The sequence below is a fragment of the Polypterus senegalus genome, chromosome 16, assembly GCF_016835505.1.
Source record: "Polypterus senegalus isolate Bchr_013 chromosome 16, ASM1683550v1, whole genome shotgun sequence".
Taxonomy (NCBI): Eukaryota; Metazoa; Chordata; class Cladistia; order Polypteriformes; family Polypteridae; genus Polypterus; species Polypterus senegalus.
In genome coordinates, this window is record NC_053169.1 from 57169181 (window position 1) to 57184036 (window position 14856).

Sequence of the window (14856 nt, forward strand, 5' to 3'; positions counted from 1 at the left end):
AGTATAGATTAAAGCGCACTTGTTTTGTTATAGGTTATACATGTAGAGGGTTAATAATACATTGTCATCTGGAATACAACTCCAGGCACTTTACTACAAGATAAACACAGAACTTTTTTTGCGAATTGAGCTGCAGTGGTGGACGAGGAGATGGGATAGCAGGCTGGTTACGCTGATCAACACATTTACAGCATAAAAGATGCTAACAGAGAGGTGTGAAGGGATTTAAGGTGGGCCGGGATTACGAGTTTTTTCATAGGCTTCAGTAATTCTAGTGTTAAGGGTAATAAAGCTCTGTCTCCTTTCATTTATTGTCATTTTACTGCCATCATCACTGGAATTTACAACTTTCTACAGTGTAGTATTTTCCAAGAAGTACTTCAGAGGGTATAGTCTATTCTAACTCTGCTTTAAGGCAGACTGAGTGTTTTTAAGTAATCAACAGAAGTTGGGACTACTGTGCAAACTGTTTGCTTCAACATTAACTGCTGCAGAACATCTGTAGGTTGTAACCTATTAGTTGTTCCCTAAAGAAGGCCCATTTGTAACATTGTGATATTCCATTTTTCAGATTTTGCTAACCTTAACTTTAAATGTAATCCTTTGGCAGTTTACCACTTATCTTTTCACCATTTTAGGTAATTCATTGCATTTCAAATTATTAAAATTGAAGAAAAACCAAAAATAATAAGGCAGGGGTCAACAACGTTGGTCCTGAGAGGTTGTATATACCAAATATATCTCATTCTTAAATCCCAAATACATAATTTGTAGCCTGAAGCAGATGGATAAATATCAAGCCTTTGCATTTTCTTTTCAGTTTTCTTCCAAAATGCTATTAAACCCAGGTAGTTCAGAATGAACACACAAAGATGTAAATGGAAAAATGGTAGATGGGAGAACTGCTGGTTCCTTTGTAATTTGTAATCTTATAAATAAGGTAACTGAAAAGAGTAAATTCATCTGTATAAGACTAAATTAAGTAATTAAGGGAGTGTAATCTTAACAAGTGAGACAACTAAAATGAAGCATCAAAATTCTGCTTGAGCAGTAAGTGCTTCAACAGCAATAATTGATTCTCATTATGAAACTGGGCTCGACCAAAAACTTTCAGCTGCTGTGGTCTTCCAGGGCTGAGTCTGCAGATGCTTGGATTAAGGCATGATCTAACATCAGACAAAAATCAAGGGAAAAGACTTTTTTACTAGTCATTTCCATGACAATTTGCAGAATAACAGAATATACAGTAGAGGACTGGATCTCAGGAGGACAAAAAAAAAGCTTAGCCACAATAAATGCATGTTTATTGATTTTGTCTGTACCAGTGATAATTATACTGCAACGAATATCAATTATGATTCACAAATTTAATGCCAAATCACATGTAATTCAGCTTGTAGGACTCAGTAACAGTAAGCATAAATGACATATCTTCTTTGATTTTAGTAGTTGCCTTTATTGTGCCTTACAGAATGTTATGCTTTCATGTTGTTCTGCATACTGTACACTTTAAAATTTTAAACAGAATGCCTTTCAAAAATGCATAGATTATGTTGTATTTCATCACAAAATAAACCTAATAATAAGCAGGCAGTTAACATTTTTACAGGTGCCTAAACTATGGATTAGCAGAACAATTGCCTTTCCTTAAAAAACAAACAAACAAAAAAAAAAGACATTTCAGAATCGCTCTGATGTACGGCTTGCCACTGCTCGAATGCTCCCATAAACCTTTGATGGAGGACTACCTGTTAAAGAAAAAAATGAAAATAACTCAATTTAGCAAAAGTAACACAGCAACACAACAGATCTCATAATACACGCTTCACTCAATTTATTTAGGTCAACATTCTAATATAATTCACAGTCTCCACATCCTTGGATTCCTCTACAGGCCTGGCACATTTAAGAAGCAAATCTCTGACCCAATTCTGAAACCAAAATAAGTCTACAAGACAAACCCTCAAAAAAAGTTTTAAGGAGTTCTGGAGCATCTTTTAAAGTTTTTGTGCGAAACCAAGAGCTTTGCAATTTGTACTTTTGTAGCAATCTCCAATTAAATTCTACTTACTGTGCAAATTTTTTTTTTCCAAAATTCTTAGATTTCACTAACATGTTAGGATACGATAATACTGTGTTACCTGGATTTGTATTATACAGAGTGAGGTCTGAGTGACTGTTAGCTATTTTAAGCTAATCGGTTTTCAAATTAATAAATGGTTTCAAGACCATTGGTCAAGAAAGACTAAATATAAGGTGTAGCATTATACCACATCAATACTGGACATTATTTAAGATTATTTTTGTCATCCTTATGTTAGGTCCAGATATGAGGACTAGGCTCTAATTCTCCTCACAAGAGAGCCATGTCTTGTGCTTGAGACTGAGGTTTCCTTCCTAAATAGAGAGAACAGACTGTAAGACATTCCATTTCACAGTGATGTCTTGTGCGTTTCCTAAGCTGGTATGTACAGTGAAGTCCAACTATAAAACTATTCTATTTTTTTTCATAAGTCATGTCATATTGGTAAAATTCCCACCTTTGGAAAAAAAAATAATGTTAAATGTAAAAAAGTTTACCCAAGTCAAATAGTACATAATCAGATGGACCAGACTTTTCATTAATACTCAATAATGCTTGGTGAAATATAATCAGCATTATTGTATACAATTTCTAAATTGTTAAATACCACCTTGACATTGCCTGTCACTGTTGATGATCAACGTCTTCACTCACACAGACTTCAGAAAATTGTTAATCAAAGTAATTAATTATTTTATTGTCTATATGTTTTATTTGTCCATTATCATTTCTCATACTCCATCTTCTTCTTGATGATTCTTTGACTACTAAAAGAATCTCTTTGGGTCACCTTTTTGTCTTTCTTTTGGTATTGCTTTCTACCATATTAGGAAATCAAATACTGTTTTTAGCCAATACTCTCAATATACACATGGCTTACATTGGAATTATGTGGCTTATACAGATACTTTTTCTTTGAAACCTTTTTAGCTTTTATTTATTTGCCATAGGACTCTCCTTAATTTCTTTTATGTAAAAATCTTTTAAACCTGATTCCACATTAAAAGCTTATCCCAGTTTGTCTTTTCTTCTCTTTTGACTTTTCTTCTGCTGAAAATTTGCCCCTCCAAAGTTAAACTTAACAGTCATAGGCTTTGCATATGCACCCTACAAAACTCTACTGTGAAATGTATAACATTATGTACACAGGAGCCTAATGGTGTAACCATCTATTTTATACTTGCTGTTGTCCTCCAGATATAACCTATAACAACAGCCTATAATGATGTTCTCAAAATCATGCCATTGAGACAAGCAATTTTTCATGTATTACTTATTTTGCTTTAACTTTTAGCTGTGGACTACAAAATGTTTAAGCCTATTTACTTGTTTGTTGCTGTTAAATTCTCCTGAAAAGCATTAACTTGTCACGTAAACCTTTTGATTTTATAACTTTATATTGTCACAAGCTTAGCTTTCCTGTTGTATTTGGAAAAATAATTTTGTTGAATTAACACACAACAGCTGGTTCCAGTTTCATAAAGTGCTTCAGACAGTCTGTGATGTCACATGCATCTCCAAATAAATAACATTCGAGCTATAGTGCATCTTTACGTGATCCAAATCAATAACATTCGAGCTATAGAGCGTCTTTATGTGAAAACAGCAGTGTCAGATGAGGAGGGGGGGGGGATCATGAACACAACCGAGAGAATGGAAATGAATTAAAAAAAAAAAAAAAGGCTAACCTTTACAATTTTCATGCATTTACACTGGCTCTTACAGACTGACTGAAATCAAATGTATGTTTTTATTCTAAAATAGTTCAGTACATGCAATATTATTTGAAAACGAACAGCGTCAGATTGGGTTTGAATACACGCTGACGCTGTTACAGAAGGCGTCAGCTTATTCAGTGCAGCAGTTTCAACGCACAGTACATGCAATATTATTTGAAAACCAAACAGCGTCAGATCAGGCGCATATTCAAACCTGATCTGACGCTGTTCGTTTTCAAATAATATTGCATTAGTGTGATGATGTTTTCACATATATTGTCTCTTTCTTTCATCTTGCAGTTTGCGGATTTTTCGCTGCTTCGCGGGTTCTGTGGACAATGTGTCTTTTTACTTCCTGTACATGCTTCCTCAGTTGGTTTGCCCAGTTGATTTCATACAAGAGATGCTATTGGCGGATGACTGAGAAGCTAACCAATCAGAGCACGCAGTTAAGTTCCTGCGTGCTGAATGCAGTGTTAAACAGGAAGTCTCGTCTCGCTCATTCAGCATCAACGTGTTTCGCTGTGTAAAGAGTTGTGCTCTTTTGTGTTTATCTTTGTGCATAGTCAAGCCCTTCATTATGGCTCCAAAACGATCTGCTACTGCTTCAGGGGCCGTGCCCAAGCAAAACGGAAGATGTTAACAATTGCCGAAAAGGTAAACGTTTTGGATTTGTTGAAGGCTACGATTACTTTTATTTAAAAAGTAGGAAAGGAATATAAGATCTACGGCCGCAGTGTCCTTTTAACCAGGGTGCAAAACGAGTTGTAAGTGGATGTAATAAGGCAGTAGTCTGGATGGAATCTGCTTTAGGGATTTGGATTGAAGACTGCCAGAAGAAGAACGACAGTGCTACACAATCGCCTTAAGTGGCTCCTTTGGAACAGCTGTAACGCTCTCCTTTGTTGTGCAGTAAAATTAAACTCATTGTTATCTGACAAGTCATCGTGTCATTGTTGGTGAGTAACCATAATTAATTTTCTACTTACAGTACTTAGTACATGTACATATGTTTACTGTCACTGTACACACATTTACTGTATACTACTTTTCTTGCATTGTACGTATTTATTGCTGGTGGCCTGTCTATCGTAATGGCTGTAACATATGTGATATCGGAGACACTCTATATCTTTAAAATAATATTTAGGTTTTACTGTATATAAATACATAATTTCAATGAATCTTACCTAATATCTAAGAGCATCACTTTTCCCACATTTTGTTGTTACAGCCTTATTCCAAAATGGATTAAATTCATTTTTTCCTCAGAATTCTATACACAACACCCCATAATGACAACGTGAAAAAAGTTTACTCGAGAAATTTACAAATTTATTTAAAAAAAAAAAAAACTGAGAAATCACAAGTACATAAGTATTCACAGCCTTTGCCATGAAGCTCAAAATTGAGCTCAGGTGCATCCTGTTTCCCCTGATCATCCTTGAGAGGCTTCTGCAGCTTAATTGGAGTCCACCTGTGGTATTTTCAGTTGATTGGACATGATTTGGAAAGGCACACACCTGTCTATATAATGTCCCTCAGAGCACAAACCAAGCATGAAGTCAAAGGAATTGTCTGTAGACCTCCAAGACAGGATTGTCGAGACACAAATCTGGGGAAGGTTACAGAAAAATTTCTGCTGCTTTGAAGGTCCCAATGAGCACAGTGGCCTCCATCATCTGTAAGTGGAAGAAGTTTGAAACCACCAGTACTCTTCCTAGAGCTGGCCGGCAATCTAAACTGAGCGATCGGGGGAGAAGGGCCTTAGTCAGGGAGGTGACCAAGAACCTGATGATCACTGTGTCAGAACTCCAGAGGTCCTCTGTGGAGAGAGGAGAACCTTCCAGAAGGACAACCATCTCTGCAGTAATCTACCAATCAGGGCTGTATGGTATAGTGGCCAGACGGAAGCCACTCCTTAGTAAAAGGCACATGGCAGCCCGCCTGGAGTTTGCCAAAAGGCACCTGAAGGTGCTGACAAAATTCTCTGGACTGATGAGACAAAGTTTGAACTCTTTGGTGTGAATGCCACTCATCACCAGGCCAATACCATCCTACAGTGAAGCATGGTGGTGGCAGCATCATGCTGTGGGAAAATTTTTCAGCAGCAGAAACTGAGAGACTAGTCAGGATAAAGCGAAAGATGACTGCAGCAATGTACAGAGACATCCTGGATGAAAACCTGCTCTAGAGCACTCTTGACCTCAGACTGGAGTGACAGTTTATCTTTCAGCAGGACAACGACCCTAAGCACACAGCCAAGATATCAAAGGAGTGGCTTCAGAACAACTTTGTGAATGTCCTTGAGTGGCCCAGCCAGAGCCCAGACTTGAATCCGCTTGAACATCTCTGGAGAGATCTTAAAATGGCTGTGCACCGACGCTTCCCATCCAACCTGATGGAGCTTGAGAGGTGCTGCAAAGAGGAATGGGCGAAACTGGCCAAGGATAGATGTGCCAAGCTTGTGGCATCATATTCAAAAAGAGGCTGTAATTGTTGCTAAAGGTGCATCAACAAAGTATTGAGCAAAGGCTGTGAATACTTATGTACATATGATTTCTCAGTTTTTTTATTTTTATTTAAATTTGCAAAAACCTCAAGGAAACTTTTTTTCACGTTGTCATTATGGGGTGTTGTGTGTAGAATTCTGAGGAAAAAAATGAACTGAATCCATTTTGGAATAAGGCTGTAACATAACACAATGTGGTAAAAGTGATGCGCTGTGAATACTTTCCGGATGCACTTTATGTATATGTGTGTGTGTGTGTGTGTGTGTATATGTGTGTGTATATATAAACTGCTCAAAAAAATTAAAGGAACACTTTGAAAACACATCAGATCTCAATGGGAAAAAGAAATCCTCCTGGATATCTATACTAATATAAACTGGGTAATGTGTTAGGAACGAAAGGATGCCACATCGTTTGATGGAAATGAAAATGATCAACCTACAGAGCCCTGAATTCAAAGACGCCCCAAAAATCAGAGTGAAAAAATTATGTGGCAGGCTAGTCCATTTTGCCAAAATTTAATTGCAGCAACTCAAAATTGTATGCAGCACTTTGTATGGCCCCTGTGTTCTTGTATACATGCCTGACAACATCGGTGCATGCTTCTAATGAGATGACAGATGGTGTTGTGGGGGATCTCCTCCCAGATCTGGACCAGGGCATCACTGAGCTCCTGGACAGTCTGAGGTGCAACCTGGTGGCATTGGATGGACCAAAACATAATGTCCCAGAGGTGTTCTATTGGATTTAGGTCAGGAAATTGTGGTGGCCAGTCAATGGTATCAATTCCTTCATCCTCCAGGAACTGCCTGCATACTCTCACCACATGAGGCCAGGAATTGTCGTGCACCAGGAGCCACTGTACCAGCATAGGGTCTGACAATGGGTCCAAGGATTTCATCCTGATACCTAATGGCAGCCAAGGTGTCTTTGTCAAGCCTGTAGCGGTCTGTGTGACCCTCCATGGATATGCCTCCCCAGACAATCATTAACCCACCACCAAACTGCTCATGCTGAATGATGTTACAGGCAGCATAATGTTCTCCATGGCTTCTCCAGATCCTTTCACTTCTGTCACGTGCTCAGGGTGAACCTGCTCTCATCTGTAAAAAGCACAGGGCACCAGTGGTGCATCTGCCAATTCTGGTATTCTATGGCGAATGCCAATCGAGCTGTATGCTGCTGGGCAGTGAGCTCAGGGCCCATTAGAGGGCATGGGGCCCTTGGGTCACCCTCATGAAGTCTTTCTGGTTGTTTGGTCAGAGACATTCACACCAGTGGCCTGCTGGAGGTCATTTTGTAGGGCTCTGGCAGTGCTCATCCTGTTCCTCCTTGCCCAAAGGAGCAGATACTGGTCCTGCTGATGGGTTATGGACCTTCTATGGCCCTCTCCAGCTCTCCTAGAGTAACTGCTTGTCTCCTAGAATCTCCTCCATGCCCTTGAGACTGTGCAGGGAGACACAGCAAACCTTCTGGCAATGACACGTATTGATGTGCCATCCTGGAGAAGTTGGACTACCTGTGCAACCTCTGTAGGGTCCAGGTATCGCCTCATGCTACCAGTAGTGACACTGACTGTAGCCAAATGCAAAACTAGTGAAGAAACAGTCAGAAATGATGAGGAGGGAAAAATGTCAGTGGCCTCCACCTGTTAAACCATTCCTGTTTTGGGGTCATCTCATTGTTGCCCCTCTAGTGCATCTGTTGTTAATTTCATTAACACCACAGCAGCTGAAACTGATTAACAACCCCTCTGCTACTTAACTGACCAGATTAATATCCCATAAATTTCATTGACTTTATGCTATACTCTGATTAAAAGTGTTCCTTTAATTCTTTTGAGCAGTATATATATATATATATATATATATATATATATATATATATATATATATATATATATATATATATATATATATATATATATATATATAAAGAGAGAGAGAGAGAGAGAGAGATGAAAAAGTTTGGGAACCCCTCTCAGCCTGCAAAATAATTTACTCTACGTTCAACAAAAAAAGATAACAGTGGTAAGTCTTTCACTTCCTAGGGACATAGTGGAGCAGTATTTAGCTGTATGAAATTAAATCAAATGTGAAATACTGACTGCGCAAAAATTTGGATACCCTTGTAATTGTGCTGATTTGAATGCATGTAACTGCTCAATACTGATTACTTGCAACACCAAATTGGTTGGATTAGCTCATTAAGCCTTGAAGTTCATAGACAGGTGTGTGCAATCATGAGAAAAGGAATTTAAGGTGGTCAACTGCAAGCTGTGCTTCCTTTTGACTCTCCTCTGAAGAGTGATAGCATGGAATCCTCAAAGAAACTCTCAAAAGATCTTAAAACAAAGATTGTTAAGTATCATGGTTTAGAGGAAGGCTACAAAAAGCTATCTCAGAGGGTTTAAACTGCCAGTTTCAACTGTAAGAAATGTAATCAGGAAATGGAAGGCCACATGCACAGTTGCTGTTAAACTCTGGTCTGGCAGGCCAAGAAAAATACAGAAGCGGCATATGCGCAGGATTCTGAGAATGGTTACAGATAACTCACAGATCACCTCCAAAGACCTGCAAAGTCTTAAAAGTTCAAATCAACAAAGTGCTGCAGAGAGTTGGTATATCAGGAAAACAATGCTGAGGATAGAACTGCCAGGCCAGAGGAAAAGAGGAAGGACAAACAGGAGGTTTATGGATGTAGTAAGGGAGGACATTAAGGCAGTCAGTGTGGTAGGAAAAGATGTTAAAGACATGCAAGGATGGAGAAAGTTGATCCGTTGTGGTGACCCCTAAATGGGAGTAGCCAAAAGAAGAAGTTACATGAATATAGATCCGCTGTCTCAGACAGTGCACAACCAGTGTTGCAGGTCTTTAGAATAAGCAAAAATCACTATTTGTTTGTAATAACTGAAATACTGTGATACCTAAAATAGATTTACATTTAATAAAGTCAGAAAATGTGGATCAATAAAGCAATCCGATTACCAGGTGAATAGGGGCAATAATATATAATAGAGCTTTATTTTGTTAAATCTGCACAGTACATAATTTTTTGTGAGAATCAATATCTTGATACAGCAAACCTATCTATAATAAAACATTATAAGAAAGTCGAAGTGCACGTGTTTGTGCCAGCACAGACACGCTTGGTCAGAAAGAGTTATTATCGGCAAAAACAATGAACTGGTCATAGACTTTAGAAATATGGAAGACCACCATGCTCTTTGAACACATCCCAAAAAAAAAAAAAGTTTTATTGGGAGCGTAAGCAGCTTTAATTTTCTTTGACAGACCATATTCATTTAGTTTAAAGTGGCTACAACACATTTCGGCTATGGTATGGAGGCTCACCATTTCCTATTCCCACACACATTCACAGAAAGCATGGATTTATCCAACTGCCCTCACTAACGTCTACAGGGACAGGTAGTAGGTATTAAAATAATCTTGAGATTGTTTATAAAAAAAAAAATATATAAAATAAATAATAATTTCACACAAAAGAAAAGTTCCACATAAAATTAAGACATTTTCTTACCTAAAATTAGATTACAGATTGCTGTGCGGGCCATCTTAATATTCTGAAACGATCCTAATATGTGAATTTTCCTGAAAAACAAAGTCATAGTGATAAGACCTAATAATTTTTTACAGAAACAAGATGCTTTTAAGCAAAAATCATTAAGTTAAGCGCTACGTGAAAAACAGACAAAATAATACAGAACAATATTGACCAATTGGACAGTGTTAATGAGAACATGCCATTCAGCCCAACAAGCCCACCAATCCTACAAAACTGCATTAAGGCTAAATTTGAAGTCCTACTACTACACTACTTGATGATTTATTGTACGTGTCTGTGGTTCTTTGTGCGAAGAAACCTTTAAGATTTGTTCCAAATTTGCCCTTTATAAATTTCCAACTGTGTCCCTGAGTTCTTGCTGAAGGCATCATTATAAAGCAATACCAGGTATCCACTGTACTAATTCATTCCATAGTTTTAAACACTTCGATTAGGCCACCCTTCAATCTCGGGTTTACTTAATCTGAAAAGGTTTAACTCCTTTAAACTTTTCTCATAGCTCATAACTCTCAGTTTCAGAATCGGCCCTGTGGTTGTCCTCTGGACATTCTCTAGTGCTGTGGTATCTTTTTATTTTTTAAATACGGAAATCAAAACTGTGCACAGTACTCCAGATGAGACCTCATAAATGTTTTACACAGGTAAGCATAACTTATAAAGATAGCTAACAGAATGTTAAAAGTATAACTTCTGTTCTCTAGACTATTGTCAAGTCTGCTATGACTCCAAGGTCCTTCTCATTAGGTGTACTTTTAAGTTTCAAACCTTAAACACTATACTCATATCTAGTATATTTTTACTTCCTACGCATAATACTTTAAATTTACTTACAGTTTCTCTGTAAGGATTCCTCCGACTCTATATTATTCACACTTCCACTTGGTTTTTCATCATGTGCAAAATTGGCCAGCATGTTTGTATGTTAATTTAAAAGATCAGTAAGCCACAGCACTAATCCCTGAGCTGCACCACTTCAACATCAACTAATTCTGAACAATAAAAGAATGATGACTAGCCAGGCAGAACAAAATGCCAAACCCTAAACCTGTGACTAGCAGAGCCACAATGTACAGCTGTACATATCTTTTTACTCATAGAAATAAAATGAAAAATACATGAAAACAACAAAAAATAAGCAAATGAATGCCATAGGTATTCTTAGAACAGAACCATTGACAAGGCAACAGTGCAAAATGCAAAAGACACTTTCTGTTTTTCATTGCATGTCAAATTATTTTGAGGTCTGCTACTCTGGTGAAAGTTTTCTTGTAGTGATTTTGTGTTAAAAGGCAAAGACATCATTAATAAATGAATTTAAATATACTGTAGCTCAATGGAGAAAAAAAATTAACCATTGTTTTCTTTGCTTTTTATCAGCTTCTTCAATCATGAGAGTGGTTCTTCTGAAAAGGTTTCACTCACCAAAACCCTTTGTCCCTGGTTTTTAAGCCAACTTGTATTCACCTACATGCAGTGCCATGCATTTACAATTTTACTTCGATTATTAGCCCCTCATATGGTACCTTATTAAAAGCTTTTTTGTAAGTAAAGGTAAATAATATATGCACTTCTGCAGATGCATTTTTTCACGTTCCCAAATCAAGCAGCCACTGAGTCGGTAAGGTAGGATCCAGCATGAGTGAAACACGTACCAAAAGAAACTCCACAGTCCAATAAAATGAATTAAAGTTTAGTGAAATTAAAAAAAAAATTCAGAAAAAAGTTTACACACAAAGAATAAAAGGCAAAAAGGGAAAAAGATTTCTTTTCCATTTCATTACAGTCTTAGCTTTCTCATGTTAAACTTCAGTTACTTTATACTTAACAGTTGTGTTACTTTTCTATGGCAACCTTACATAGGTTTCACTTCAGTATGTTCAATACTGCTTTAAACTGTTTGCATTCCATGCCTAACCAATTGTCAGGCAGATCATAGACTGAACCCGGCTCTAGTCAGAATAACAATAATTAGAATATTCCATTTATAATTTAGCTTGTAGGGGTTATAACAGAACCTTCCTCTGACAATATATAGGCAAATGCTTTAACATAACTAGGTAAACACTTCTATCAATTTAACTTAGCCTAACAAACTAACAAATGGTTCCTAAAACTTCTGATCATATGCTTTTCTAACTTCCAAATAGATTTACTGCAAATTAGAGAAACAAATGCCTATGCACCCGCAACCCCCAAATCTGATCCATGCTATCTAGCTTCTGATACACCTTTTATTGACAGGATACGATATTTGATCTTTTGTTTAAAATAGTTTCCATTAATTTGCCAGTGATGCAAGTTAAGACTATAAGCACATTAGATGCTTGGATAAGCTGGAGCACTCTTTTAATATAATGTATTAAGGTATTATTTGCTAGCTTCCATTTCTTAGGAATGTCCTCATTGTAAAAACAAGCATGAAAAGGTTTATATATGAACGTACTAGCCTTGTTAAACACTCTAGGACAAACATATTTTGGTCCTGGGGCCTCATGTATAATATACATTGCTTAGAATACATTTGCTTTTGCCATAAAGGCAAATAAGTGCATACACCAAAAACAAAAATTGGACTTATAAAACTATGTACACCAGGTACCACATTTCCAATGAACTTAAGACTACAGTATGTATGTAATATATCATCTACGAGAATATCTTAATTGCTTTAACGATATGCGAGTTGACATTATTGAGTATGCCACTCACCATCAAACATAGCATGAGAGTCCAAACATTTGCTGCGTCATGTACCCTTGTATTCTCAATTAAGAATAATGTGTGGTCCCATGAGGCAAGTTTGGGGACAACTATTTAAAAATAGTGAATAGTGGCAAAATCCTGCACAGCAAAAGCTTACATACACAGGGCTTTTTCCTAAACACCCTCCCCCAGTTTCTCTAGCCTGTGACTTTTAAACTGCTGGGGCTCAGGGAGAGAGCAAAAGATACTGAACAAAAAACTCAATGCTGAGAGAAATTTAAAAGCTAAAATTTCTGCTCTTGATTAAATAGTACAAAGAAACTAATTTGCACATTTAAATAAGCACTGTGCTTTTGTCTGCTATGGTATCTTTGATACGGGAGTATTGAGAACTGAAATCTGCATCTTCTGCAGCTCATTTTATTAGCTCTCTTAATAAGTCTTTTCACCTCCTTCTGTCATTGTGTGAAATCGTTTATATTAAATGCATATTTTGTAATTAATATTTTCACAAACACAACAGCTCAGTAATCAGAAGCTTTCTCTCTGTCAGATCAAATTAATAAGAGCATCTGAGCTCTTTCAGTTTAAAACCACTGCCCCTACTTTGACTGCTATCTTCATGACACATTGGAGTGCTTTACTAATGTGATACTCAACGAGACGTCTAATTGTTCTGACCAAATTTTAAGCAAAATTCATTCATGGTTGTCTCCAGACACATCTGATACAGCGAGACTACATGTAGCCTAGTAGGACAGACTATTGCGCATATGCACCGACAGCGCAAGCAGTATGCTAGCATAGGTGTACATGGTGACCGTTCCTCAAGGTAAGAGCATAATTAAAAATGAGTGAACACACAAAACACAGAAACCATCAGCCTCCCAATCCACATTATTAGATTTAACTGCTAGAAGTGGATCATCCTAACTTGCCTGGAGGTGGTTTAGCTTTGAAAAGACAAATGTTGCTCAAAAGACGACAACCTGCAAACTATGTTGGAATCAGGTTGCTGTTAAAGACAGCTCGACAAGTAAACTTATTTCACCATGTGCGAACGAACCACCGCACAATCTATGAAAAGCTTTGGCAGTTAGCTGTCCATAACATTGCACCTAAATATTATACTTTTTTTAAATACTACTCACCCTACGAAGTCTGTAGTGTTGGCGAGGAAAACGTTTAAATCTCATGGTTTTGTGGAGAAATTAAATATTGAATAATTAACTCAACAGTGTAGATAAGCAATCAATGCAGTACAGTGTCAAAGGATGCAAAAGCAGTCCTTGAAAAAAGGAGAAACAATTCTCACGTAACTCATGTCTTACTAGGCTGACCCTCCTTTTAAGGCGACCGACTTTTAAGTTGACCAATTCTTAAGGCAATTCAATATGTAGCTCAATTTGATATTTTATACAAAACTCATTAATTTGGTTATATTGCATTTGAGCGGTATTACTTTAATACTCATAGTTTGTTATTTTTGTGATGAAATTTAAACTTTTTTTCTATATTGAGGTCGCCCTTTTGAACCCCCTTGATATTTACTAGGCGGTGAGGCATTTGTACTCCATCAACATTAATTATTTCCAGAGACATAATTTCGTCTATTTTTCCAGCACATCGCGCACAAAAGCAAGGGAATGATGGGAGCACCAGAATTCTGCTCACATCATGTCGCTTCGTACCGCAAGCTGCAAGTAGTAAGTCTGTGATAAGCGGAATACCGCTACACTTTCCACTCACGGGACGGAAGGACAATCCCGACCGCTTTTATATAGTAAGAAAGAAGAAGAAGATGATATCGCACAGTCTGAAGTAGAAAATCATCTTTTACCTGGAAAAACAAAACTACAAATCCCACTGTGCATTGCAAAATGGATAGGGAGTGTGTGAAACTCCGCGCCTGCGTAGCACTCACGGGACGTTAGGACAATCCCAACCACTTTTATATAGAAGGATAATCCGTATGTCAAACATCCATATATATGGTCAAAATGTGCAAAATGAGCGCATTCTTTGCTAAAATACTATTAACAGTTGCTTCATGAAAATGGCTGTATCAAATGTAAAACACACAAGACATAATTTTCACAATACTGTGTGCTTGAAACAAAGACAGTTTTCTTCACCAGTGTGTGTGTGGGTTAGAAGCACCTTTTGAAAGTTCATGACCTAATCACCATATAAATTTGGACTTGTTGCCGAGTGACATTTTTACTTCCAAACCATGGGAGGAGAATGCAGCTAA

The 14856-nt window shown here is 37.4% G+C and overlaps 1 protein-coding gene across 1 annotated transcript in view; it reads right to left on the reverse strand.

The window, feature by feature from the left end:
- Positions 1–1287: 1287 nt before the first annotated feature.
- pno1 (partner of NOB1 homolog) overlaps positions 1288–14856 on the reverse strand; it is a 71294-nt gene continuing 57725 nt past the window's right edge. Inside the window, exons 6-7 of the mRNA XM_039737891.1 lie at positions 9855–9925; positions 1288–1748 (exon numbers count right to left, since the gene is read on the reverse strand). Coding sequence (XP_039593825.1) covers positions 1681–1748; positions 9855–9925 — 139 coding nt within the window. The 3' untranslated portion in view covers positions 1288–1680. The remainder of the gene's footprint in view (positions 1749–9854; positions 9926–14856) is intronic.